The sequence below is a fragment of the Bufo bufo genome, chromosome 11 (genome assembly GCF_905171765.1).
Source record: "Bufo bufo chromosome 11, aBufBuf1.1, whole genome shotgun sequence".
NCBI lineage: Eukaryota > Metazoa > Chordata > Amphibia > Anura > Bufonidae > Bufo > Bufo bufo.
The window spans coordinates 59,762-86,757 of record NC_053399.1 but is presented as its reverse complement, the minus strand read 5'-3'; the positions used below and the strand labels follow the sequence as shown (position 1 = coordinate 86,757).

Here is a 26,996-nt window from a genome sequence, read left to right as displayed (position 1 = left end):
GCAGAGGTGCAGGGTCGGGAGGAGCAGGGGTGGAGGGTCGGGAGGAGAAGGATTGGAGGTCAGGAGGTGCAGGTCGGGAGGAGCAGAGGTGCAGGGTTGTGAGGAGCAGATGTGGAGGGTCGGGAGGAGCAGGGGTGGAGAGTCGGGAGGAGCAGGGTCGGGAGGAGAAGGATTGGAGGTCAGGAGGTGCAGGTCGGGAGGAGCAGGGGTGGAGGGTCCGGAGGAGCAGGGGTGGAGGGTCCGGAGGAGCAGGGGTGGAGGGTCGGGAGGAGCAGGGGTGGAGGGTCGGGAGGAGCAGGGGTGGAGGGTCGGGAGGAGCAGGGGTGGAGGGTCGGGAGGAGCAGAGGTGCAGGGTCAGGAGGAGCAGGGGTGGAGGAGCAGAGGTGCAGAGGTGGAGGGTCTGGTGGAGCAGGGTGGAGGAGCAGGGGTGGAGGGTCGGGAGGAGCAGGTGTCGGGAGGAGAAGGATTGGAGGTCAGGAGGTGCAGGTCGGGAGGAGCAGGGGTGCAGGTCGGGAGGAGCAGGGGTGGAGGATTGGGAGGAGCAGGGGTGGAGGGTTGGGAGGAGCAGGGGTGGAGGGTTGGGAGGAGCAGGGGTGGAGGGTTGGGAGGAGCAGGGGTGGAGGGTTGGGAGGAGCAGGGGTGCAGGGTCGGGAGGAGCAGGGGTGCAGGGTCGGAAGGAGCAGGGGTGGAGGGTCGGGAGGAGCAGGGGTGGAGGGTCGGGAGGAGCAGAGGTGCAGGGTCAGGAGGAGCAGGGGTGGAGGAGCAGAGGTGGAGGGTCTGGTGGAGCAGGGTGGAGGAGCAGGGGTGGAGGGTCGGGAGGAGCAGGGGTGGAGGGTCGGGAGGAGCAGGGGTGCAGGTCGGGATGAGCAGGGGGGGAGGTTTGGGAGGCGCAGGGGTGGAGGGTCCGGAGGAGCAGGGGTGGAGGGTCCGGAGGAGCAGGGGTGCAGGGTCCGGAGGAGCAGGGGTTCAAGGTCGGGAGGAGCAGGGGTGCAGGGTCGGGAGGAGCAGGGGTGCAGGGTCGGGAGGAGCAGGGGTGCAGGGTCGGGAGGAGCAGGGGTGGAGGGTCGGGAGGAGCAGGGGTGGAGGGTCGGGAGGAGCAGGGGTGCAGGGTCGGGAGGAGCAGGGGTGGAGGGTCGGGAGGAGCAGGGGTGGAGGGTCGGGAGGAGCAGGGGTGCAGGGTCGGGAGGAGCAGAGGTGCAGGGGTGGAGGGTCTGCAGGAGCAGGGGTGGAGGGTCTGGAGGAGCAAGGGCGGAGCAGGGTGGAGGGTCTGGCGGAGCAGGGGTGGAGGGTCTGGCGGAGCAGGGGTGGAGGGTCTGGCGGAGCAGGGTGGAGGAGCAGGGGTGGAGGGTCTGGCGGAGCAGGGGTGGAGGGTCTGGCGGAGCAGGGTGGAGGAGCAGGGGTGGAGGGTCGGGCGGAGCAGGGGTGGAGGGTCTGGCGGAGCAGGGTGGAGGAGCAGAGGTGCAGGTCCAGTGGATCTGTCCACAATGGGAACAGCCCCTCCATGACTCCTGTTCTGCAGTCGTAGACGCTGCGCCTGAAGAGTCCTGTTTCTCCGTCTTCAGGAGGTGCTGTCCTTTTCTACCGAGCGGCATTGCCATGTGCTTTCAGTGTGGTTTGGGGGGCATTCAGTGTAATGGAATGAATGTTCTAATATGGCTGAAGCGGCTGTCACTTGCCGCTCTGGTGTCCCCCACTCCATGCTGCTTACCATTCCTTTACCCGCAGGAGTGCTTGGATCCTTGCTGTAATGCCAGCAGCTGCCAGCTGATGCCCGGGGCTGAGTGCGCCTCAGATGGGTTGTGTTGTGAGCAGTGTAAGGTAAGTCATGCTGCTCTCTGCTCTGGTTATTGCCATGTTCCTTGTGGTGACGGTCCTGACGCTGCTCTCCGCAGGTAAAGTCCCCCGGGACATTATGTCGGCAGCCTTTGGGGGAGTGTGATCTCCCGGAGTACTGCAATGGAGTGTCTCCTCACTGCCCCGCCAATGTCTACCTGCAGAATGGGGAGCCCTGTGAAAGCGGGCATGCACACTGCTACCAAGGAGAATGCCGGACCCTCCAGAAACAGTGCCTCGACATATGGGGTCCTGGTAAGCCACAGGACGTGGGGGCACAAGGCCAGTGCGCAGAGGGATGTGGGCGGGGGTGCCAGATCCTCCAGAAACAGTGCCAAGACATGGTAGGCCATAGGACATGGGGTCACAAGACCAGTGACCGGGGGGATGTGGGCAGTATTGCCGGATCCTCCAGAAACAGTTCCAAGACGTATGGCGCCCTGGTAGGTCACAGGACAGGGGGGACAAGGCCAGTGAGCGGCAGGGTGTGGGCGGGCATGCCGGATCCTCCAAAAGCAGTGCCACGACATATGGGGTCCTGGTAAGCCACCGTACATGGGGGCATGAGGCCAGTTGGCTGGGGTGCCGGACCCTCCAGAAACAGTACCAAGACGTATGGGGTCCTGGTAGGTGACAGGACAGGGGGGACAAGGCCAGTGAGCGGCAGGGTGTGGGCGGGCGTGCCGGATCCTCCAAAAGCAGTGCCACGACATATGGGGTCCTGGTAAGCCACCGTACATGGGGGCATGAGGCAAGTGGGCGGAGGGGTGTGGCTGGGCGTGCCGGACCCTCCAGAAACAGTGCCAAGACGTATGGGGTCCTGGTAAGCCACCGTACATGGGGGCATGAGGCCAGTGGGCGGGGGTGCCGGACCCTCCAGAAACAGTACCAAGACGTATGGGGTCCTGGTAGGTCACAGGACAGGGGGGACAAGGCCAGTGAGCGGCAGGGTGTGGGCGGGCGTGCCGGATCCTCCAAAAGCAGTGCCACGACATATGGGGTCCTGGTAAGCCACCGTACATGGGGGCATGAGGCCAGTGGGCGGAGGGGTGTGGCTGGGCGTGCCGGATCCTCCAGAAACAGTGCCAAGACGTATGGGGTCCTGGTAAGCCACCGTACATGGGGGCATGAGGCAAGTGGGCGGAGGGGTGTGGCTGGGCGTGCCGGATCCTCCAGAAACAGTGCCAAGACGTATGGGGTCCTGGTAAGCCACCGTACATGGGGGCATGAGGCCAGTGGGCGGGGGTGCCGGACCCTCCAGAAACAGTGCCAAGACGTATGGGGTCCTGGTGGATATGAGGTCAGTGGGCGGGTGGGTCTTGGAGCTCCAGGGGGCTACCAGAGATGAATTTGCAGCATGCTCCTGCAGCCCTCACCTTTCTTCTCCCGCAGGGTCTTCTCCAGCACCGGATTCCTGTTTTGCTAAAGTGAACGTGAGAGGAGACAAATATGGAAACTGTGGACGAGCGACAAACGGCTCCTACCTGCCCTGCGGCCCCAGGTACCCCGGCATAGGAGCGCAGGCTGTAAGTGCGCGTTGTGCCAATCGATACCGGGATTTTATATTTTTTACCGATACTAGGCTGTGCTACTGCGTCAGCGCGCACCATGTTATGTGCCGCTGCTGCCACCAATGACAAGTGAGAGGAGGGGCTGTGACCACTGCTGCCACCAATGACAAGTGAGAGGAGGGGCTGTGACCACTGCTGCCACCAATGACAAGTGAGAGGAGGGGCTGTGACCACTGCTGCCACCAATGACAAGTGAGGGGAGGGGCTGGACCACTGCTGCCACCAATGACAAGTGAGAGGAGGGGCTGTGACCACTGCTGCCACCAATGACAAGTGAGAGGAGGGGCTGTGACCACTGCTGCCACCAATGACAAGTGAGAGGAGGGGAGGGGCTGTGACCACTGCTGCCACCAATGACAAGTGAGAGTAGGGGAGGGGCTGTGACCACTGCTGCCACCAATGACAAGTGAGGGGAGGGGCTGTGACCACTGCTGCCACCAATGACAAGTGAGAGGAGGGGCTGTGACCACTGCTGCCACCAATGACAAGTGAGGGGAGGGGCTGGACCACTGCTGCCACCAATGACAAGTGAGAGGAGGGGCTGTGACCACTGCTGCCACCAATGACAAGTGAGAGGAGGGGCTGTGACCACTGCTGCCACCAATGACAAGTGAGAGGAGGGGAGGGGCTGTGACCACTGCTGCCACCAATGACAAGTGAGAGTAGGGGAGGGGCTGTGACCACTGCTGCCACCAATGACAAGTGAGGGGAGGGGCTGTGACCACTGCTGCCACCAATGACAAGTGAGAGGAGGGGCTGTGACCACTGCTGCCACCAATGACAAGTGAGAGGAGGGGAGGGGCTGTGACCACTGCTGCCACCAATGACAAGTGAGAGGAGGGGAGGGGCTGTGACCACTGCTGCCACCAATGACAAGTGAGAGGAGGGGAGGGGCTGTGACCACTGCTGCCACCAATGACAAGTGAGAGGAGGGGAGGGGCTGTGACCAATGCTGCCACCAATGACAAGTGAGAGTAGGGGAGGGGCTGTGACCACTGCTGCCACCAATGACAAGTGAGAGGAGGGGAGGGGCTGTGACCACTGCTGCCACCAATGACAAGTGAGAGGAGGGGAGGGGCTGTGACCACTGCTGCCACCAATGACAAGTGAGAGGAGGGGAGGGGCTGTGACCACTGCTGCCACCAATGACAAGTGAGAGGAGGGGAGGGGCTGTGACCACTGCTGCCACCAATGACAAGTGAGAGGAGGGGAGGGGCTGTGACCACTGCTGCCACCAATGACAAGTGAGAGGAGGGGCTGTGACCACTGCTGCCACCAATGACAAGTGAGGGGAGGGGCTGTGACCACTGCTGCCACCAATGACAAGTGAGGGGAGGGGCTGGACCACTGCTGCCACCAATGACAAGTGAGAGGAGGGGCTGTGACCACTGCTGCCACCAATGACAAGTGAGGGGAGGGGCTGGACCACTGCTGCCACCAATGACAAGTGAGAGGAGGGGCTGTGACTAGGGTTGTCCCGATACCGATACTAGTATCGGTATCGGGACCGATTCCGAGTTTTCTCGGCGGTACTCAGCCGCCGATACCCCGCCCCGATACATAAATAGAATACTATGGGCGGGGCCCGGTGCAGTCACTGTACTCTTACACCGGGCCCCGCCGCTCACCGAAGTATTTATAAACGTGAATCCTTATCCTGTTGTTAAGTTGAACTAACGCTGCCCTCTCCCATGTTCCCCTGTATCCCCCTGTATCCCCACAGCACTTACTTAAGCTTCCATAGCAGGCAGAGCAGACGGCAGCAGTAACGTCACTCACTGACGTCGAGCGTCTGCTCCGACCACTTTATGAGTGAAGCAGGCGGAGCAGGCGCGCGACGTCAGTGAGTGACGTTACTGGTGCCGTCCGCTCTGCCTGCTATGGAAGCTTAAGTAAGTGCTGTGGGGATACAGGGGGATACAGGGGAACATGGGAGAGGGCAGCGTTAGTTCAACTTAACAACAGGATAAGGATTCACGTTTATAAATACTTCGGTGAGCGGCGGGGCCCGGTGTATTGGGGGACACTGTTATGAGGGGGATCTGTGGATGACATATAGCAGTGTCATCCACAGATCCTCCCCATAACAGTTCCATCCACAGATCCCCCACCAAATAACAATGCCATCCTCAGATCCCCCCACCCCATAACAATGCCATCCACAGATATCCCACCCCATAACAGTGCCATCCACAGATCCCCATAACAGTGCCATCCACAGATCCCCCATAACAGCACCATCCACAGATCCCCATAACAGTGCCATCCACAGATCCCCCATAACAGTGCCATCCACAGATCCCCATAACAGTGCCATCCACAGATCCCCATAACAGTGCCATCCACAGATCCCCCATAACAGCGCCATCCACAGATCCCCATAACAGCGCCATCCACAGATCCCCCATAACAGTGCCATCCACAGATCCCCCATAACAGTGCCATCCACAGATCCCCCATAACAGTGCCATCCACAGATCCCCCATAACAGTGCCATCCACAGATCCCCATAACAGTGCCATCCACAGATCCCCCATAACAGCACCATCCACAGATCCCCATAACAGCGCCATCCACAGATCCCCCATAACAGTGCCATCCACAGATCCCCCATAACAGTGCCATCCACAGATCCCCCATAACAGTGCCATCCACAGATCCCCATAACAGTGCCATCCACAGATCCCCCATAACAGTGCCATCCACAGGTCCCCCATAACAGTGCCATCCACAGATCCCCCACATGACAGTGCGTCATCCACAGATCCCCCAAAACGGTCACATGACATTTAAAAAAAGTATCGGTATTCGGTATCGGTGACTACTTGAAAAAAAGTATCGGTACTTGTACTCGGTCCTAAAAAAGTGGTATCGGGACAACCCTAGCTGTGACCACTGCTGCCACCAATGACAAGTGAGAGGAGGGGCTGTGACCACTGCTGCCACCAATGACAAGTGAGGGGAGGGGCTGTGACCACTGCTGCCACCAATGACAAGTGAGGGGAGGGGCTGGACCACTGCTGCCACCAATGACAAGGGAGAGGAGGGGCTGTGACCACTGCTGCCACCAATGACAAGTGAGAGGAGGGGAGGGGCTGTGACCACTGCTGCCACCAATGACAAGTGAGAGGAGGGGCTGTGACCACTGCTGCCACCAATGACAAGTGAGGGGAGGGGCTGTGACCACTGCTGCCACCAATGACAAGTGAGGGGAGGGGCTGTGACCACTGCTGCCACCAATGACAAGTGAGAGGAGGGGCTGTGACCACTGCTGCCACCAATGACAAGTGAGAGGAGGGGCTGTGACCACTGCTGCCACCAATGACAAGTGAGGGGAGGGGCTGTGACCACTGCTGCCACCAATGACAAGTGAGGGGAGGGGCTGGACCACTGCTGCCACCAATGACAAGTGAGAGGAGGGGCTGTGACCACTGCTGCCACCAATGACAAGTGAGAGTAGGGGAGGGGCTGTGACCACTGCTGCCACCAATGACAAGTGAGAGGAGGGGCTGTGACCACTGCTGCCACCAATGACAAGTGAGAGGAGGGGCTGTGACCACTGCTGCCACCAATGACAAGTGAGGGGAGGGGCTGTGACCACTGTTGCCACCAATGACAAGTGAGGGGAGGGGCTGGACCACTGCTGCCACCAATGACAAGTGAGAGGAGGGGCTGTGACCACTGCTGCCACCAATGGCAAGTGAGAGGAGGGGAGGGGCTGTGACCACTGCTGCCACCAATGACAAGTGAGAGGAGGGGCTGTGACCACTGCTGCCACCAATGGCAAGTGAGGGGAGGGGCTGTGACCACTGCTGCCACCAATGACAAGTGAGAGGAGGGGCTGTGACCACTGCTGCCACCAATGACAAGTGAGGGGAGGGGCTGGACCACTGCTGCCACCAATGACAAGTGAGAGGAGGGGCTGTGACCACTGCTGCCACCAATGACAAGTGAGAGGAGGGGCTGTGACCACTGCTGCCACCAATGACAAGTGAGAGGAGGGGAGGGGCTGTGACCACTGCTGCCACCAATGACAAGTGAGAGTAGGGGAGGGGCTGTGACCACTGCTGCCACCAATGACAAGTGAGGGGAGGGGCTGTGACCACTGCTGCCACCAATGACAAGTGAGAGGAGGGGCTGTGACCACTGCTGCCACCAATGACAAGTGAGAGGAGGGGAGGGGCTGTGACCACTGCTGCCACCAATGACAAGTGAGGGGAGGGGCTGTGACCACTGCTGCCACCAATGACAAGTGAGAGGAGGGGAGGGGCTGTGACCACTGCTGCCACCAATGACAAGTGAGAGGAGGGGAGGGGCTGTGACCAATGCTGCCACCAATGACAAGTGAGAGTAGGGGAGGGGCTGTGACCACTGCTGCCACCAATGACAAGTGAGAGTAGGGGAGGGGCTGTGACCACTGCTGCCACCAATGACAAGTGAGAGGAGGGGAGGGGCTGTGACCACTGCTGCCACCAATGACAAGTGAGAGGAGGGGAGGGGCTGTGACCACTGCTGCCACCAATGACAAGTGAGAGGAGGGGAGGGGCTGTGACCACTGCTGCCACCAATGACAAGTGAGAGGAGGGGAGGGGCTGTGACCACTGCTGCCACCAATGACAAGTGAGAGTAGGGGAGGGGCTGTGACCACTGCTGCCACCAATGACAAGTGAGAGGAGGGGCTGTGACCACTGCTGCCACCAATGACAAGTGAGGGGAGGGGCTGTGACCACTGCTGCCACCAATGACAAGTGAGGGGAGGGGCTGTGACCACTGCTGCCACCAATGACAAGTGAGAGTAGGGGAGGGGCTGTGACCACTGCTGCCACCAATGACAAGTGAGAGGAGGGGCTGTGACCACTGCTGCCACCAATGACAAGTGAGGGGAGGGGCTGTGACCACTGCTGCCACCAATGACAAGTGAGGGGAGGGGCTGTGACCACTGCTGCCACCAATGACAAGTGAGAGGAGGGGAGGGGCTGTGACCACTGCTGCCACCAATGACAAGTGAGAGGAGGGGCTGTGACCACTGCTGCCACCAATGACAAGTGAGGGGAGGGGCTGTGACCACTGCTGCCACCAATGACAAGTGAGGGGAGGGGCTGTGACCACTGCTGCCACCAATGACAAGAGAGGGGAGGGGCTGTGACCACTGCTGCCACCAATGACAAGTGAGGGGAGGGGCTGTGACCACTGCTGCCACCAATGACAAGTGAGGGGAGGGGCTGTGACCACTGCTGCCACCAATGACAAGTGAGAGGAGGGGAGGGGCTGTGACCACTGCTGCCACCAATGACAAGTGAGAGGAGGGGAGGGGCTGTGACCACTGCTGCCACCAATGACAAGTGAGAGGAGGGGAGGGGCTGTGACCACTGCTGCCACCAATGACAAGTGAGGGGAGGGGCTGGACCACTGCTGCCACCAATGACAAGTGAGAGGAGGGGAGGGGCTGTGACCACTGCTGCCACCAATGACAAGTGAGAGGAGGGGAGGGGCTGTGACCACTGCTGCCACCAATGACAAGTGAGAGGAGGGGAGGGGCTGTGACCACTGCTGCCACCAATGACAAGTGAGAGTAGGGGAGGGGCTGTGACCACTGCTGCCACCAATGACAAGTGAGAGGAGGGGCTGTGACCACTGCTGCCACCAATGACAAGTGAGGGGAGGGGCTGTGACCACTGCTGCCACCAATGACAAGTGAGGGGAGGGGCTGTGACCACTGCTGCCACCAATGACAAGTGAGGGGAGGGGCTGTGACCACTGCTGCCACCAATGACAAGTGAGGGGAGGGGCTGGACCACTGCTGCCACCAATGACAAGTGAGAGGAGGGGCTGTGACCACTGCTGCCACCAATGACAAGTGAGAGGAGGGGCTGTGACCACTGCTGCCACCAATGACAAGTGAGGGGAGGGGCTGTGACCACTGCTGCCACCAATGACAAGTGAGGGGAGGGGCTGGACCACTGCTGCCACCAATGACAAGGGAGAGGAGGGGCTGTGACCACTGCTGCCACCAATGACAAGTGAGAGGAGGGGAGGGGCTGTGACCACTGCTGCCACCAATGACAAGTGAGAGGAGGGGCTGTGACCACTGCTGCCACCAATGACAAGTGAGGGGAGGGGCTGTGACCACTGCTGCCACCAATGACAAGTGAGGGGAGGGGCTGGACCACTGCTGCCACCAATGACAAGTGAGAGGAGGGGCTGTGACCACTGCTGCCACCAATGACAAGTGAGAGGAGGGGCTGTGACCACTGCTGCCACCAATGACAAGTGAGGGGAGGGGCTGTGACCACTGCTGCCACCAATGACAAGTGAGGGGAGGGGCTGGACCACTGCTGCCACCAATGACAAGGGAGAGGAGGGGCTGTGACCACTGCTGCCACCAATGACAAGTGAGGGGCTGTGACCACTGCTGCCACCAATGACAAGTGAGAGGAGGGGCTGTGACCACTGCTGCCACCAATGACAAGTGAGAGGAGGGGCTGTGACCACTGCTGCCACCAATGACAAGTGAGAGTAGGGGAGGGGCTGTGACCACTGCTGCCACCAATGACAAGTGAGAGGAGGGGCTGTGACCACTGCTGCCACCAATGACAAGTGAGAGGAGGGGCTGTGACCACTGCTGCCACCAATGACAAGTGAGGGGAGGGGCTGTGACCACTGTTGCCACCAATGACAAGTGAGGGGAGGGGCTGGACCACTGCTGCCACCAATGACAAGTGAGGGGAGGGGCTGTGACCACTGCTGCCACCAATGACAAGTGAGGGGAGGGGCTGGACCACTGCTGCCACCAATGACAAGTGAGAGGAGGGGCTGTGACCACTGCTGCCACCAATGACAAGTGAGGGGAGGGGCTGGACCACTGCTGCCACCAATGACAAGTGAGAGGAGGGGAGGGGCTGTGACCACTGCTGCCACCAATGACAAGTGAGGGGAGGGGCTGTGACCACTGCTGCCACCAATGACAAGTGAGAGGAGGGGCTGTGACCACTGCTGCCACCAATGACAAGTGAGGGGAGGGGCTGTGACCACTGCTGCCACCAATGACAAGTGAGGGGAGGGGCTGTGACCACTGCTGCCTCCAATGACAAGTGAGGGGAGGGGCTGTGACCACTGCTGCCACCAATGACAAGTGAGGGGAGGGGCTGTGACCACTGCTGCCACCAATGACAAGTGAGGGGAGGGGCTGGACCACTGCTGCCACTAATGACAAGTGAGGGGAGGGGCTGTGACCACTGCTGCCACCAATGACAAGTGAGGGGAGGGGCTGGACCACTGCTGCCACTAATGACAAGTGAGAGGAGGGGCTGTGACCACTGCTGCCACCAATGACAAGTGAGAGGAGGGGAGGGGCTGTGACCACTGCTGCCACCAATGACAAGTGAGAGGAGGGGAGGGGCTGTGACCACTGCTGCCACCAATGACAAGTGAGAGGAGGGGAGGGGCTGTGACCACTGCTGCCACCAATGACAAGTGAGAGGAGGGGCTGTGACCACTGCTGCCACCAATGATGATAACTAAGGCTACTCTCACACTGCCGTTTCTGGGTCCGTTCAGGGCTCAGCGCTCCAAAACGGATCAGTTCAGCCCTGGTGCATTCTGAATGGATAAGGATCTGCTCAGAATGCATCAGTCTGGCTGCGCTTGGTCTCCGTTGCGCTTTTCAGGCGGACACTAAAACGCATCTTGCAGCGTTTTGGTGTCCGCCTGACGATGCGGAGCCAAACGGATCCGTTATTAACCACCTCCCGACCGCCCAACGCAGGGATGCGTCCTGCGGGCGGCCGGGTTATTCCTCCTTGACGCATTGGCGCGTCATCTCACGTGAGCCGAGATTTCCTGTGAACGCACGCTCACAGGGGCGCGCGTTCACAGGATCGGAAGGTAAACGAGTAGATCTACAGCCTGCCAGCGGCGATCGTTCGCTGGCAGGCTGGAGATGCGATTTTTTTTTAACCCCTGAAAGGTATATTAGACGCTGTTTTGTTAACAGCGTCTAATATACCTGCTACCTGCTCCTCTGGTCCCTTTTGCTTGGATCGACCACCAGAGGACACAGGCAGCTCTGGAAGTAGCACCAAACACCACTACACCCCCCCCTGTCACTTATTAACCCCTGATCACCCCATATAGACTCCCTGATCACTCCCCTGTCATTGATCACCCCCCCTGTAAGGCTCCATTCAGACGTCCGTATGTGTTTTGCGGATCCACAAAACACGGACACCGGCAATGTGCTTTCCGCATTTTGCGGATCCGCACATTGCCAGAACTATATAGAAAATGCCTTTTCTTGTCTGCAATTGCAGACAAGAATAGGACATGTTATATTTTTTTAGCGGGGCCGCGGAACGGAGCCACGGATGCGGACAGCACACGGAGTGCTGTCCGCATCTTTTGTGGCCACATTGAAATGAATAGGTCCGCATCTGAGCCGCCAAAACGGCGGCTCAGATGCGGACCCAAACAACGGTCGTGTGCATGAGGCCTAAGGAGAATAGCAGAAACTCCTAATGCTGGCCATACATGTAATGCCAGAACAGTGAACACACCCCACAAATGACCCCATTTTGGAAAGAAGACACCCCAAGGTATTCGCTGAGGGGCATAGTGAGTCCATGAAAGATTGAACTTTTTGTCACAAGTTAGCGGAAAGGGAGACTTTCTTATAAAAAAACAAAAGAAAATCATTTTCCGCTAACTTGTGCCAAAAAAAAAAACTTCTATGAACTCGCCATGCCCTCATGGAATACCTTGGGGTGTCTTCTTTCCAAAATGGGGTCACTTGTGGGGTATTTATACTGCCCTGGCATTTTAGGGGCCCTAAAGCGTGAGAAGAAGTCTGGAATCCAAATGCGTAAAAATGCCCTGTGAAATCCTAAAGGTGCTCTTTGGAATGTGGGCCCCTTTACGCATTTCGGCTGCAAAAAAGTGTCACATATATGGTATCGCCGTACTCAGGAGAAGTTGGGCAATGTGTTTTGGGGTGTATTTTTACATATACCCATGCTGTGTGAGAGAAATATCTCTGTAAATGACAACTTTTTAATTTTTTTTATACAAAGTTGTAATTTACAGAGATATTTCTCACACAGCATGAGTATATGTAAAAATACACCCCAAAACACATTGCCCTACTTCTCCTGAGTACGGCGATACCACATGTGTGACACTTTTGCAGCCTAGATGCGTAAAGGGGCCGCAAGTCCAACGAGTACCTTTAGGCTTTACAGGGTTGCTCACAATTTAGCCCCCCCCAAAATGCCAGAACAGTAAACACACCCCACAAATGACCCCATTTCGGAAAGTAGACACCCCAAGGTATTCACTGAGGGGCATAGTGAGTCCGTGGGAGATTTTATTTTTTTTGCCAGAAGTTAGCAGAAATGGAAACTTTGTTATTATTATTTTTCCTCAGAGTGTCATTTTCTGCTAACTTGTGAAAAAAAATTTAATCATACATGAACTCACCATGCCCCTCCGCGAATACTTTGGGGTGTCCTCTTTCTAAATTGGGGTCATTTGGGGGGTATTTATACTATCCTGGCATTCTAGCACCTCAAGAAACATGACAGGTGCTCAGAAAGGCAGAGCTGCTTAAAAGACATGTAGCACAATAAATTCTGACACAAACTTGTATAGAAATGTAATTATATTTGAACAATTTTACCAGAAAAAGTTAAAAATACACATTTTTTTTGAAAATTGCGGTCTATTTTGATATCAGAGAAACGAAAAATTAACCCATTAATACAAATACAGGAGGTGGGTGCCGACTTTGTGATTCAGCTGGGTGCGGCACCTGAGGGGTTAACTGCCGCTGATCGCAGCTCCCTGTCATAGAGGTTGGGTGCTATGTATTTGTATTAAAACGTTAGTTATCATCATCGGTGGTGCAGTGGCAGCTTCTGATCGGAGCCCCAGCTGTGTAATCCTGGGGCTCCGATCGGATACCATGGCAGCCAGGACGCTGCTGAAGCCACCCATGGTCAGCTTCCTGTCATAGAGGTTGGGTGCTATGTATTTGTATTAAACGTTAGTTATCATCATCGGTGGTGCAGTGGCAGCTTCTGATCGGAGCCCTGGCAGTGTAATCCTGGGGCTCCGATCGGTTATCATGGCAGCCAGGACGCTGCTGAAGCCGCCCATGGTCAGCTTCCTGTCATAGAGGTTGGGTGCTATGTATTTGTATTAAACGTTAGTTATCATCATCGGTGGTGCAGTGGCAGCTTCTGATCGGAGCCCTGGCAGTGTAATCCTGGGGCTCCGATCGGTTATCATGGCAGCCAGGACGCTGCTGAAGCCGCCCATGGTCAGCTTCCTGTCATAGAGGTTGGGTGCTATGTATTTGTATTAAACGTTAGTTATCATCATCGGTGGTGCAGTGGCAGCTTCTGATCGGAGCCCTGGCAGTGTAATCCTGGGGCTCCGATCGGTTACCATGGCAGCCAGGACGCTGCTGAAGCCGCCCATGGTCAGCTCCCTGCTGCTGTGTGCACAGAGCCCAGGGCAGCAGTGAGTGTGAGGTCCTAGTCACCACAATAGAGGGGGAATAGGACAAGGGATCCAGCCCCATAAGGGGGGGGGGGATAGTTATTATATCAGTGTTTTTCATTTAATAAGTATAAATCGCCCCCTTTCCCAATTTTACATATAAAATTTATAAACCATAACTAAACATATCGCCACGCCCGAAAAGTCCAAACTATTTAAAGAAATCTCCTATTCAGTGAGCGCCGTAACAGAAAAATCAATAAAAACTGCGCGATTCGCTATTTTTAGTCCCTTGTCCCCCCCAAGATATAGGATAGGACTCTTCGATTATGGGCCGAACGTTTTTAAAAATGCAGAATGCACGCTGCTTTTTGGGTGTTATCTTTTTTTCGCGTGGTATCGAATGGTATCGCAGTACTTTTTTATGGTATCGAAACCGAATCAAAATGTTGGTATCATGAAATGTGGATTACATACATTAAATCTAAAAATCTTGTGCATCGCCCGCAGCCTGTAGATGTAAGGGTTACTCTGCTGGCCGCTGGAAAAGTTATCCCCTGTCTGACCAGCAGGGGTCAGACGATGGGGACCAGCGCTAGTGCATGCCCCTTGTGTGTATAGTCTGTGTGACTGCTGGAGGTAGGTGAGCGCTGTGCTCTGCTCTGTCCCATACAGAAGGAATGCAGGGTGAGAGGTTAACAAAGGGTTAAATGGGTAACATACCTGCCGCCACTCATACCTACATGTGCATAAACATGGCTGCAGGTCAGATACTGCCCCACCTACCGTGTGTCCTGCCGTATGTATCCGCCCCACCTACCGTGTGTCCTGCCGTATGTATCCGCTCCACCTACCGTGTGTCCTGCCGTATGTATCCGCTCCACCTACCGTGTGTCCTGCCGTATGTATCCGCTCCACATATCGTGTGTCCTGCCGTATGTATCCGCTCCACCTACCGTGTGTCCTGCCGTATGTATCCGCCCCACCTACCGTGTGTCCTGCCGTATGTATCCGCCCCACCTACCGTGTGTCCTGCCGTATGTATCCGCTCCATCTACCGTGTGTCCTGCCGTATGTATCCGCTCCACCTACCGTGTGTCCTGCCGTATGTATCCGCTCCATCTACCGTGTGTCCTGCCGTATGTATCCGCTCCACCTACCGTGTGTCCTGCCGTATGTATCCGCTCCACATATCGTGTGTCCTGCCGTATGTATCCGCCCCACCTACCGTGTGTCCTGCCGTATGTATCCGCTCCACCTACCGTGTGTCCTGCCGTATGTATCCGCTCCACCTACCGTGTGTCCTGCCGTATGTATCCGCTCCACCTACCGTGTGTCCTGCCGTATGTATCCGCTCCATCTACAGTGTGTCCTGCCGTATGTATCCGCTCCACCTACCGTGTGTCCTGACGTATGTATCCGCTCCATCTACCGTGTGTCCTGCCGTATGTATCCGCCCCACCTACCGTGTGTCCTGCCGTATGTATCCGCTCCACCTACCGTGTGTCCTGCCGTATGTATCCGCTCCACCTACCGTGTGTCCTGCCATATGTATCCGCTCCACATATCGTGTGTCCTGCCGTATGTATCCGCTCCACCTACCGTGTGTCCTGCCGTATGTATCCGCCCCACCTACCGTGTGTCCTGCCGTATGTATCCGCTCCATCTACCGTGTGTCCTGCCGTATGTATCCGCTCCATCTACCGTGTGTCCTGCCGTATGTATCCGCTCCACCTACCGTGTGTCCTGCCGTATGTATCCGCTCCACCTACCGTGTGTCCTGCCGTATGTATCCGCTCCACCTACCGTGTGTCCTGCCGTATGTATCCGCTCCACCTACCGTGTGTCCTGCCGTATGTATCCGCTCTACCTACCGCGTGTCCTGCCGTATGTATCCGCTCCACCTACCGTGTGTCCTGCCGTATGTATCCGCTCCACCTACTGTGTGTCCTGCCGTATGTATCCGCTCCACCTACCGTGTGTCCTGCCGTATGTATCCGCTCCACCTACCGTGTCCTGCCGTATGTATCCGCTCCATCTACCGTGTGTCCTGCCGTATGTATCCGCTCCACCTACCGTGTGTCCTGCCGTATGTATCCGCCCTACCTACCGCGTGTCCTGCCGTATGTATCCGCTCCACCTACCGTGTGTCCTGCCGTATGTATCCGCTCCATCTACCGTGTGTCCTGCCGTATGTATCCGCTCCACCTACCGTGTGTCCTGCCGTATGTATCCGCTCCACCTACCGTGTGTCCTGCCGTATGTATCCGCTCCACCTACCGTGTGTCCTGCCGTATGTATCCGCCCCACCTACCGTGTGTCCTGCCGTATGTATCCGCCCCACCTACCGTGTGTCCTGCCGTATGTATCCGCCCCACCTACCGTGTGTCCTGCCGTATGTATCCGCTCCACCTACCGTGTGTCCTGCCGTATGTATCCGCCCCATCTACCGTGTGTCCTGCCGTATGTATCCGCTCCACCTACCGTGTGTCCTGCCGTATGTATCCGCCCCATCTACCGTGTGTCCTGCCGTATGTATCCGCCCCATCTACCGTGTGTCCTGCCGTATGTATCCGCCCCATCTACCGTGTGTCCTGCCGTATGTATCCGCCCCACCTACCGTGTGTCCTGCCGTATGTATCCGCTCCATCTACCGTGTGTCCTGCCGTATGTATCCGCTCCATCTACAGTGTGTCCTGCCGTATGTATCCGCTCCACCTACCGTGTGTCCTGCCGTATGTATCCGCCCCACCTACCGTGTGTCCTGCCGTATGTATCCGCCCCATCTACCGTGTGTCCTGCCGTATGTATCCGCCCCATCTACCGTGTGTCCTGCCGTATGTATCCGCCCCACCTACCGTGTGTCCTGCCGTATGTATCCGCTCCATCTACCGTGTGTCCTGCCGTATGTATCCGCTCCACCTACCGTGTGTCCTGCCGTATGTATCCGCTCCACCTACCGTGTGTCCTGCCGTATGTATCCGCTCCACCTACCGTGTGTCCTGCCGTATGTATCCGCTCCACCTACCGTGTGTCCTGCCGTATGTATCCGCTCCACCTACCGTGTGTCCTGCCGTATGTATCCGCTCCACCTACCGTGTGTCCTGCCGTATGTATCCGCTCCATCTACCGTGTGTCCTGCCGTATGTATCCGCTCCACCTACAGTGTGTCCTGCCGTATGTATCCGCTCCACCTACCGTGTGTCCTGCCGTATGTATCCGCCCCATCTACCGTGTGTCCTGCCGTATGTATCCGCCCCACCTACCGTGTGTCCTGCCGTATGTATCCGCTCCACCTACCGTGTGTCCTGCCGTATGTATCCGCTCCACCTACCGTGTGTCCTGCCGTATGTATCCGCTCCACCTACCGTGTGTCCTGCCGTATGTATCCGCTCCACCTACAGTGTGTCCTGCCGTATGTATCCGCTCCACCTACCGTGTGTCCTGCCGTATGTATCCGCCCCATCTACCGTGTGTCCTGCCGTATGTATCCGCCCCACCTACCGTGTGTCCTGCCGTATGTATCCGCTCCACCTACCGTGTGTCCTGCCGTATGTATCCGCTCCACCTACCGTGTGTCCTGCCGTATGTATCCGCTCCACCTACCGTGTGTCCTGCCGTATGTATCCGCTCCACCTACCGTGTGTCCTGCCGTATGTATCCGCTCCACTACAGTGTGTCCTGCCGTATGTATCCGCTCCACCTACCGTGTGTCCTGCCGTATGTATCCGCTCCATCTACCGTGTGTCCTGCCGTATGTATCCGCTCCACCTACCGTGTGTCCTGCCGTATGTATCCGCTCCACCTACCGTGTGTCCTGCCGTATGTATCCGCTCCACCTACCGTGTGTCCTGCCGTATGTATCCGCTCCACCTACCGTGTGTCCTGCCGTATGTATCCGCTCCACCTACCGTGTGTCCTGCCGTATGTATCCGCCCCATCTACCGTGTGTCCTGCCGTATGTATCCGCCCCATCTACCGTGTGTCCTGCCGTATGTATCCGCTCCACCTACCGTGTGTCCTGCCGTATGTATCCGCTCCATCTACCGTGTGTCCTGCCGTATGTATCCGCTCCATCTACCGTGTGTCCTGCCGTATGTATCCGCTCCACCTACCGTGTGTCCTGCCGTATGTATCCGCTCCATCTACCGTGTGTCCTGCCGTATGTATCCGCTCCATCTACCGTGTGTCCTGCCGTATGTATCCGCTCCATCTACCGTGTGTCCTGCCGTATGTATCCGCTCCACCTACCGTGTGTCCTGCCGTATGTATCCGCTCCATCTACCGTGTGTCCTGCCGTATGTATCCGCTCCATCTACCGTGTGTCCTGCCGTATGTATCCGCTCCACCTACCGTGTGTCCTGCCGTATGTATCCGCTCCATCTACCGTGTGTCCTGCCGTATGTATCCGCTCCACCTACCGTGTGTCCTGCCGTATGTATCCGCTCCATCTACCGTGTGTCCTGCCGTATGTATCCGCTCCACCTACCGTGTGTCCTGCCGTATGTATCCGCTCCACCTACCGTGTGTCCTGCCGTATGTATCCGCTCCACCTACCGCGTGTCCTGCCGTATGTATGCGCTCCACCTACCGTGTGTCCTGCCGTATGTATCCGCTCCACCTACCGTGTGTCCTGCCGTATGTATCCACCCCACCTACCGTGTGTCCTGCCGTATGTATCCGCTCCACCTACCGTGTGTCCTGCCGTATGTATCCGCTCCACCTACCGTGTGTCCTGCCGTATGTATCCGCTCCACCTACCGTGTGTCCTGCCGTATGTATCCGCTCCACCTACAGTGTGTCCTGCCGTATGTATCCGCTCCATCTACCGTGTGTCCTGCCGTATGTATCCGCTCCACCTACCGTGTGTCCTGCCGTATGTATCCGCCCCATCTACCGTGTGTCCTGCCGTATGTATCCGCTCCACCTACCGTGTCCTGCCGTATGTATCCGCTCCACCTACCGTGTCCTGCCGTATGTATCCGCTCCACCTACCGTGTGTCCTGCCGTATGTATCCTCTCCACCTACCGCGTGTCCTGCCGTATGTATCCGCTCCACCTACCGTGTGTCCTGCCGTATGTATCCGCTCCACCTACCGCGTGTCCTGCCGTATGTATCCGCTCCACCTACCGTGTGTCCTGCCGTATGTATCCGCTCCATCTACCGTGTGTCCTGCCGTATGTATCCGCTCCATCTACCGTGTGTCCTGCCGTATGTATCCGCTCCACCTACCGTGTGTCCTGCCGTATGTATCCGCTCCACCTACCGCGTGTCCTGCCGTATGTATCCGCTCCACCTACCGCGTGTCCTGCCGTATGTATCCGCTCCATCTACCGTGTGTCCTGCCGTATGTATCCGCTCCATCTACCGTGTGTCCTGCCGTATGTATCCGCTCCACCTACCGTGTGTCCTGCCGTATGTATCCGCTCCATCTACCGTGTGTCCTGACGTATGTATCCGCTCCACCTACCGTGTGTCCTGCCGTATGTATCCGCTCCATCTACCGTGTGTCCTGCCGTATGTATCCGCTCCACCTACCGTGTGTCCTGCCGTATGTATCCGCTCCATCTACCGTGTGTCCTGCCGTATGTATCCGCTCCACCTACCGCGTGTCCTGCCGTATGTATCCGCCCCACCTACCGTGTGTCCTGCCGTATGTATCCGCCCCACCTACCGTGTGTCCTGCCGTATGTATCCGCCCCACCTACCGTGTGTCCTGCCGTATGTATCCGCTCCACCTACCGTGTGTCCTGCCGTATGTATCCGCCCCACCTACCGTGTGTCCTGCCGTATGTATCCGCCCCACCTACCGTGTGTCCTGCCGTATGTATCCGCCCCACCTACCGTGTGTCCTGCCGTATGTATCCGCCCCACCTACCGTGTGTCCTGCCGTATGTATCCGCTCCACCTACCGTGTGTCCTGCCGTATGTATCCGCTCCACCTACCGTGTGTCCTGCCGTATGTATCCGCTCCACCTACCGTGTGTCCTGCCGTATGTATCCGCTCCACCTACCGTGTGTCCTGCCGTATGTATCCGCTCCATCTACCGTGTGTCCTGCCGTATGTATCCGCTTCACCTACCGTGTGTCCTGCCGTATGTATCCGCCCCACCTACCGTGTGTCCTGCCGTATGTATCCGCTCCACCTACCGTGTGTCCTGCCGTATGTATCCGCTCCACCTACCGTGTGTCCTGCCGTATGTATCCGCTCCACCTACCGTGTGTCCTGCCGTATGTATCCGCTCCACCTATTGTGTGTCCTGCCGTATGTATCCGCTCCACCTACCGTGTGTCCTGCCGTATGTATCCGCTCCACCTACAGTGTGTCCTGCCGTATGTATCCGCTCCACCTACCGTGTGTCCTGCCGTATGTATCCGCTCCATCTACCGTGTGTCCTGCCGTATGTATCCGCTCCACCTACCGTGTGTCCTGCCGTATGTATCCGCTCCACCTACCGTGTGTCCTGCCGTATGTATCCGCTCCACCTACCGTGTGTCCTGCCGTATGTATCCGCTCCACCTACCGTGTGTCCTGCCGTATGTATCCGCTCCACCTACCGTGTGTCCTGCCGTATGTATCCGCTCCATCTACCTTGTGTCCTGCCGTATGTATCCGCTCCATCTACCGTGTGTCCTGCCGTATGTATCCGCTCCACCTACCGTGTGTCCTGCCGTATGTATCCGCTCCATCTACCGTGTGTCCTGCCGTATGTATCCGCTCCATCTACAGTGTGTCCTGCCGTATGTATCCGCTCCACCTACCGTGTGTCCTGCCGTATGTATCCGCTCCACCTACCGTGTGTCCTGCCGTATGTATCCGCTCCACCTACCGTGTGTCCTGCCGTATGTATCCGCTCCACCTACCGTGTGTCCTGCCGTATGTATCCGCTCCACCTACCGTGTGTCCTGCCGTATGTATCCGCTCCACCTACCGTGTGTCCTGCCGTATGTATCCGCTCCACCTACCGTGTGTCCTGCCGTATGTATCCGCTCCACCTACCGTGTGTCCTGCCGTATGTATCCGCTCCACCTACCGTGTGTCCTGCCGTAGGTATCCGCTCCACCTACCGTGTGTCCTGCCGTATGTATCCGCTCCACCTACCGTGTGTCCTGCCGTATGTATCCGCTCCACCTACAGTGTGTCCTGCCGTATGTATCCGCTCCATCTACAGTGTGTCCTGCCGTATGTATCCGCTCCATCTACCGTGTGTCCTGCCGTATGTATCCGCTCCACCTACCGTGTGTCCTGCCGTATGTATCCGCTCCATCTACAGTGTGTCCTGACGTATGTATCCGCTCCACCTACCGTGTGTCCTGCCGTATGTATCCGCTCCACCTACCGTGTGTCCTGCCGTATGTATCCGCTCCACCTACCGTGTGTCCTGCCGTATGTATCCGCTCCATCTACCGTGTGTCCTGCCGTATGTATCCGCTTCACCTACCGTGTGTCCTGCCGTATGTATCCGCTCCACCTACCGTGTGTCCTGCCGTATGTATCCGCCCCATCTACCGTGTGTCCTGCCGTATGTATCCGCCCCACCTACCGTGTGTCCTGCCGTATGTATCCGCGCCACCTACCGTGTGTCCTGCCGTATGTATCCGCTCCACCTACCGTGTGTCCTGCCGTATGTATCCGCCCCACCTACCGTGTGTCCTGCCGTATGTATCCGCTCCATCTACCGTGTGTCCTGCCGTATGTATCCGCTCCACCTACCGTGTGTCCTGCCGTATGTATCCGCTCCACCTACCGTGTGTCCTGCCGTATGTATCCGCTCCACCTACCGTGTGTCCTGCCGTATGTATCCGCTCCACCTACCGTGTGTCCTGCCGTATGTATCCGCTCCACCTACCGTGTGTCCTGCCGTATGTATCCGCTCCACCTACCGTGTGTCCTGCCGTATGTATCCGCTCCACCTACCGTGTGTCCTGCCGTATGTATCCGCCCCACCTACCGTGTGTCCTGCCGTATGTATCCGCTCCATCTACCGTGTGTCCTGCCGTATGTATCCGCTCCACATATCGTGTGTCCTGCCGTATGTATCCGCCCCACCTACCGTGTGTCCTGCCGTATGTATCTGCTCCACCTACCGTGTGTCCTGCCGTATGTATCCGCTCCACCTACCGTGTGTCCTGCCGTATGTATCCGCTCCACCTACCTCGTCTCTTGGTTTCTCTTCCAGGAATGTCCTCTGTGGCCGCATTCAGTGCCTGGGTGGCAGAGATCGCCCACTGTTGGGCACCAGTGCAGAAGTGATCTCAGTGAAGATATCAGTGAATGGAACGGAGGTCTCGTGTCGGGGCACATACTTTAATCTGGGAGATGATGTTTGGGACTCTGTTCTGGTAAAGACGGGGACGGTGTGCAGGCCGGGACAGGTGAGTACTACAGACCGCTGGTTGTCCATTAACCAGAGCTATTGGTGGCATGTAGACCATGTTCTCCCATCACTAGTCATGGTTTTGTGACTCTCTGGAGGTCTCACATGAGACATTGTACCTCCATACCCTCCATACTGTGCCTGCTGCCCCACCCGCTGTCCTTCTCTGATTGACTTACCTCATGTTCCTCTTGTTCTAGGTTTGTGTTAATCGGCAGTGTCGAGATGCTGCAGAACTGAAGGCCCAGGCGTGCAGATGTGGGGGCCATGGGGTGAGAGAGGGGGTCCCTGTGTGTATTGTCTCTCCTCTCTGCTGACTCAGCCGCACAGAGGTCCATGTCACCAGCCATTTACCTTCCCTTCCTCACAGCAGCTCACTGGCGGTCCACATGAGTCCCGTCTTGCGCTTAGTCCCCAGTCTTGATCTTCCCTTTTGTTCTGATTTGCAGGTGTGTAACAGTAATGGTAACTGTCACTGCGATCCCGGCTGGGCTCCGCCGCACTGCGACTCGTCTGGCCATGGTGGAAGCCAGGACAGTGGGCCGATTTCCCAGGATTCTGGTGAGGTTTGGCCTTATTTCTTTAGTGTCCTCTACTGTTGTCAGCACCTGTCTGACCATCCGCTGCGGTCAGCGCCTGCCTGATCCTCTGCTGGGGTCAGCGCCTGCCTGATCCATCCATTGGTGTCAGTGCCTGCCTGATCCATCCACTGCTGTAAGTGCCTGCCTGATCTGTCCACTGGTGTCAGTGCCTGCCTGATCCATCCGCTGCTGTAAGTGCCTGCCTGATCTGTCCACTGGTGTCAGTGCCTGCCTGCTCTGTCCACTGCTGTCAGCGCCTGCCTGATCCTCTGCTGGGGTCAGCGCCTGCCTGATCCATCCATTGGTGTCAGTGCCTGCCTGATCTGTCCACTGGTGTCAGTGCCTGCCTGATCCATCCACTGCTGTAAGTGCCTGCCTGATCCATCCACTGCTGTAAGTGCCTGCCTGATCTGTCCACTGGTGTCAGTGCCTGCCTGATCCATCCACTGCTGTCAGCGCCTGCCTGATCCATCCGCTGCTGTAAGTGCCTGCCTGATCTGTCCACTGGTGTCAGTGCCTGCCTGATCCATCCACTGCTGTAAGTGCCTGCCTGATCTGTCCACTGGTGTCAGTGCCTGCCTGCTCTGTCCGCTGCTGTCAGCGCCTGCCTGATCCTCTGCTGGTGTCAGCGCCTGCCTGATCTGTCCACTGCTGTAAGTGCCTGCCTGATCTGTCCACTGGTGTCAGTGCCTGCCTGATCCATCCACTGCTGTCAGCGCCTGCCTGATCCTCCTCTGCTGGTGTCAGCGCCTGCCTGATCCTCTGCTGGTGTCAGCGCCTGCCTGATCCTCTGCTGGTGTCAGCGCCTGCCTGATCCATCCACTGCTGTCAGCGCCTGCCTGATCTCTCCGCTGCTGTCAGCGCCTGCCTGATCCGTCCACTGCTGTCAGTGCCTGCCTGATCCGTCCACTGCTGTCAGTGCCTGCCTGATCCGTCCACTGCTGTCAGCGCCTGCCTGATCTGTCCACTGGTGTCAGTGCCTGCCTGATCCATCCACTGCTGTAAGTGCCTGCCTGATCCATCCACTGCTGTCAGTGCCTGCCCGATCCTCCACTGCTGTCAGCGCACACCTGCTCTGTCCGCTGCTATCAGCGCCTGCCTGATCCTCTGCTGGTGTCAGCGCCTGCCTGATCCTCTGCTGGTGTCAGCGCCTGCCTGATCCATCCATTGCTGTCAGCGCCTGCCTGATCTGTCCACTGCTGTCAGTGCCTGCCTGATCCTCCGCTGCTGTCAGCGCACACCTGCTCTGTCCGCTGCTGTCAGCGCGTGCCTTGCCCGTCCGCTGCTGTCAATGCCTGCCTGATCCTCCGCTGTTCTCAGCGTGCGCCTGCTCCGTCTGCTTCTGTCAGCACGCGCCTGGTCCGTCTGCTTCTGTCAGCACGCGCCTGCTCCGTCTGCTTCTGTCAGCACGCGCCTGCTCCGTCTGCTTCTGTCAGCACGCGCCTGCTCCGTCTGCTTCTGTCAGCACGCGCCTGCTCCGTCTGCTTCTGTCAGCACGCGCCTGCTCCGTCTGCTTCTGTCAGCACGCGCCTGCTCCGTCTGCTTCTGTCAGCACGCGCCTGCTCCGTCTGCTTCTGTCAGCACGCGCCTGCTCCGTCTGCTTCTGTCAGCACGCGCCTGCTCCGTCTGCTTCTGTCAGCACGCGCCTGCTCCGTCTGCTTCTGTCAGCACGCGCCTGCTCCGTCCGCTTCTGTCAGCACGCGCCTGCTCCGTCTGCTTCTGTCAGCACGCGCCTGGTCCGTCTGCTTCTGTCAGCACGCGCCTGCTCCGTCTGCTTCTGTCAGCACGCGCCTGCTTCTGTCAGCACGCGCCTGCTCCGTCTGCTTCTGTCAGCACGCGCCTGCTCCGTCTGCTTCTGTCAGCACGCGCCTGCTCCGTCTGCTTCTGTCAGCACGCGCCTGCTCCGTCTGCTTCTGTCAGCACGCGCCTGCTCCGTCTGCTTCTGTCAGCACGCGCCTGCTCCGTCTGCTTCTGTCAGCACGCGCCTGCTCCGTCTGCTTCTGTCAGCACGCGCCTGCTCCGTCTGCTTCTGTCAGCACGCGCCTGCTCCGTCTGCTTCTGTCAGCACGCGCCTGCTCCGTCTGCTTCTGTCAGCACGCGCCTGCTCCGTCTGCTTCTGTCAGCACGCGCCTGCTCCGTCTGCTTCTGTCAGCACGCGCCTGCTCCGTCTGCTTCTGTCAGCACGCGCCTGCTCCGTCTGCTTCTGTCAGCACGCGCCTGCTCCGTCTGCTTCTGTCAGCACGCGCCTGCTCCGTCTGCTTTTGTCAGAGCGCGCCTGGTCCGTCCGCTGCTGTCAGAGCGCGCCTGGTCCGTCCGCTGCTGTCAGAGCGCGCCTGGTCCGTCCGCTGCTGTCAGAGCGCGCCTGGTCCGTCCGCTGCTGTCAGAGCGCGCCTGGTCCGTCCGCTGCTGTCAGAGCGCGCCTGGTTCGCCCGCTGCTGTCCGCACACGACTGATCCTTCTGATCGCTCTTTGCAGCCAGCAGTTCAGTGGCCGGCACTGTCTTCCTGGTTCTCCTGGTCATCTGCCTCGTTGTCGTCCTCTTCTTCTGTTACCTGAAACGGGGATGTCTGCAGAGGATGCTGTGCGGGGTCTTCAGCAGTAGCAGTAAATGTCAGTACAGGTGAGGCTGTAACCCTGTGTCTGGTAATCTGGCCAGCACACTGCACCCTGTGACCCTCTACATTATACCTACAGAGTCACCCACAGCAGCGGCCCGCTCCGACCCCAGCGGCCACCACCACCGCACCGGACACAGAGTACTGAGCTGCAGGTGATGTCCGCGAGTAACCAGGTGAGAAGAAGACGCAGCAGCATCCCACAGATAACACTGTCTCATCCTCGGGGGACAGGAGGAGTCTCATGACCTCTCTCCTCAGGAGCAGTAGTCCAGGGGTCTAGGTCTGTCCTAGTAAGAGCACTGCTGGCCATGCATGCACTTGACGTGTTCTCCGTGTGACCTCCAGACTAAAGCTTAACACGGGACTAACCTCTTACAGTATTAACATGTCTTGTTTTTCTCTTTTTCTCTGCTTTCGACCAATGTGTGACTGTTTACCTCCATTATGCTCCTCACACTCCGTGTCCATGTCACCCCATCCTCCACGGTCTTCTGTGCACCCACTCAGTCTGATTATGAAGGCTGTGACCGGCCCGATCCTCCATCCAAGCCTCTCCCACCTGACCCAGTTCAGAGGCGCAGCCAGGTAACGACCTCGGGTGCTGTGGTGTGAGCTGGTGGGCCGGTGCTGACCCCTGTCATAATCTCTGCATGTCTCATCTCTTGATAATCCCCTGCCCCCAATAATCCTGGAGCCTCCCTCATTGCTTGGCACTGCATGGCTGCCAGTCACTCTTGCCGCTCTCTTCATCCAGGCTGCTGCTCAGGACAGGCCACCTGCCCCAACTCGGCCCCTCCCTGTGGACCCCTTTCCACGTCGGGCCCAGGTAACAAGCAAGGCTCTGTGTACCTCCGTGGGGATGAAGGGATTGGGGGCGTAATGCAGGGGGAGAAGTGACACACGTTGGGGGGCAGAAGTCTTGGGGTGAACATGGCAAACATGATCAGATGAAGGTGGGAGAATATGAAATCTTCACGTCTCAGGGGCTGATGCCGTGATTTGTTGGGGGGTCTGATGTCTCCTCTGTATCTGGACTTATGGAGCACACTTTCCAGGTCTGCTCACAGTCATCCATCTCAAGGGCATTTTCTCCTGTGCAGGTGTCTTCTTTTACCAAACCCTCTCCTCCCAAGAAGCCATTACCACTTAGTCCTATAGCGCAGTGCCAGGACCCTCTGCTCGGGGTGGACGCCTTCTCTGACCATGTCGCTGCGCTTCCAGCACGGTAAGACTCCTTCTGCAGGGACATCATCCAGCACACAGGTGACCTCCTCATTGATGTGAGGGAGGACATCCGTTATCATGTGTTGACACTTGTGCTGCCATCTTGTGATTTTCCTCTGTTGTGTTTTTTTAGGCATGCCCTACGACCCCCATATGCGAGAAGAACCCCCAAAGTGTAATGTGTGGAAGAGGTCGGAGGAGACCCCAGGAGAGTCCCTGGGTGAAGCAAGTGACTGCATAGTGACTACTGCACATTGAGGCTTGCCTCATATAGGACGAGCGTGCCTTTGTACACC

General features: G+C 57.8%; 1 protein-coding gene across 8 annotated transcripts in view; it reads left to right on the top strand.

Moving 5' to 3' along the window:
- Positions 1–26,975, top strand: part of LOC120982454 (disintegrin and metalloproteinase domain-containing protein 15-like) — a 55,319-nt gene extending 28,344 nt beyond the window's left edge. For 2 of the 8 annotated variants that reach the window (XM_040412601.1, XM_040412605.1), the window contains 12 exons: positions 1,726–1,818; positions 1,893–2,088; positions 3,226–3,334; positions 22,080–22,275; positions 22,478–22,549; positions 22,727–22,838; positions 25,334–25,478; positions 25,553–25,649; positions 25,984–26,061; positions 26,231–26,302; positions 26,577–26,701; positions 26,834–26,975. In XM_040412601.1, the coding sequence (XP_040268535.1) occupies positions 1,726–1,818; positions 1,893–2,088; positions 3,226–3,334; positions 22,080–22,275; positions 22,478–22,549; positions 22,727–22,838; positions 25,334–25,478; positions 25,553–25,649; positions 25,984–26,061; positions 26,231–26,302; positions 26,577–26,701; positions 26,834–26,879 (1,341 nt within the window). In that variant the 3' untranslated portion in view covers positions 26,880–26,975. Of the gene's footprint in view, positions 1–1,725; positions 1,819–1,892; positions 2,089–3,225; positions 3,335–22,079; positions 22,276–22,477; positions 22,550–22,726; positions 22,839–25,333; positions 25,479–25,552; positions 25,757–25,983; positions 26,062–26,230; positions 26,303–26,576; positions 26,702–26,833 lie in introns of those variants that run through there. The other 6 variants (XM_040412603.1, XM_040412602.1, XR_005774903.1 and 3 more) reach the window with 6 other exon arrangements.
- The last annotated feature ends 21 nt before the right edge of the window (positions 26,976–26,996 follow it).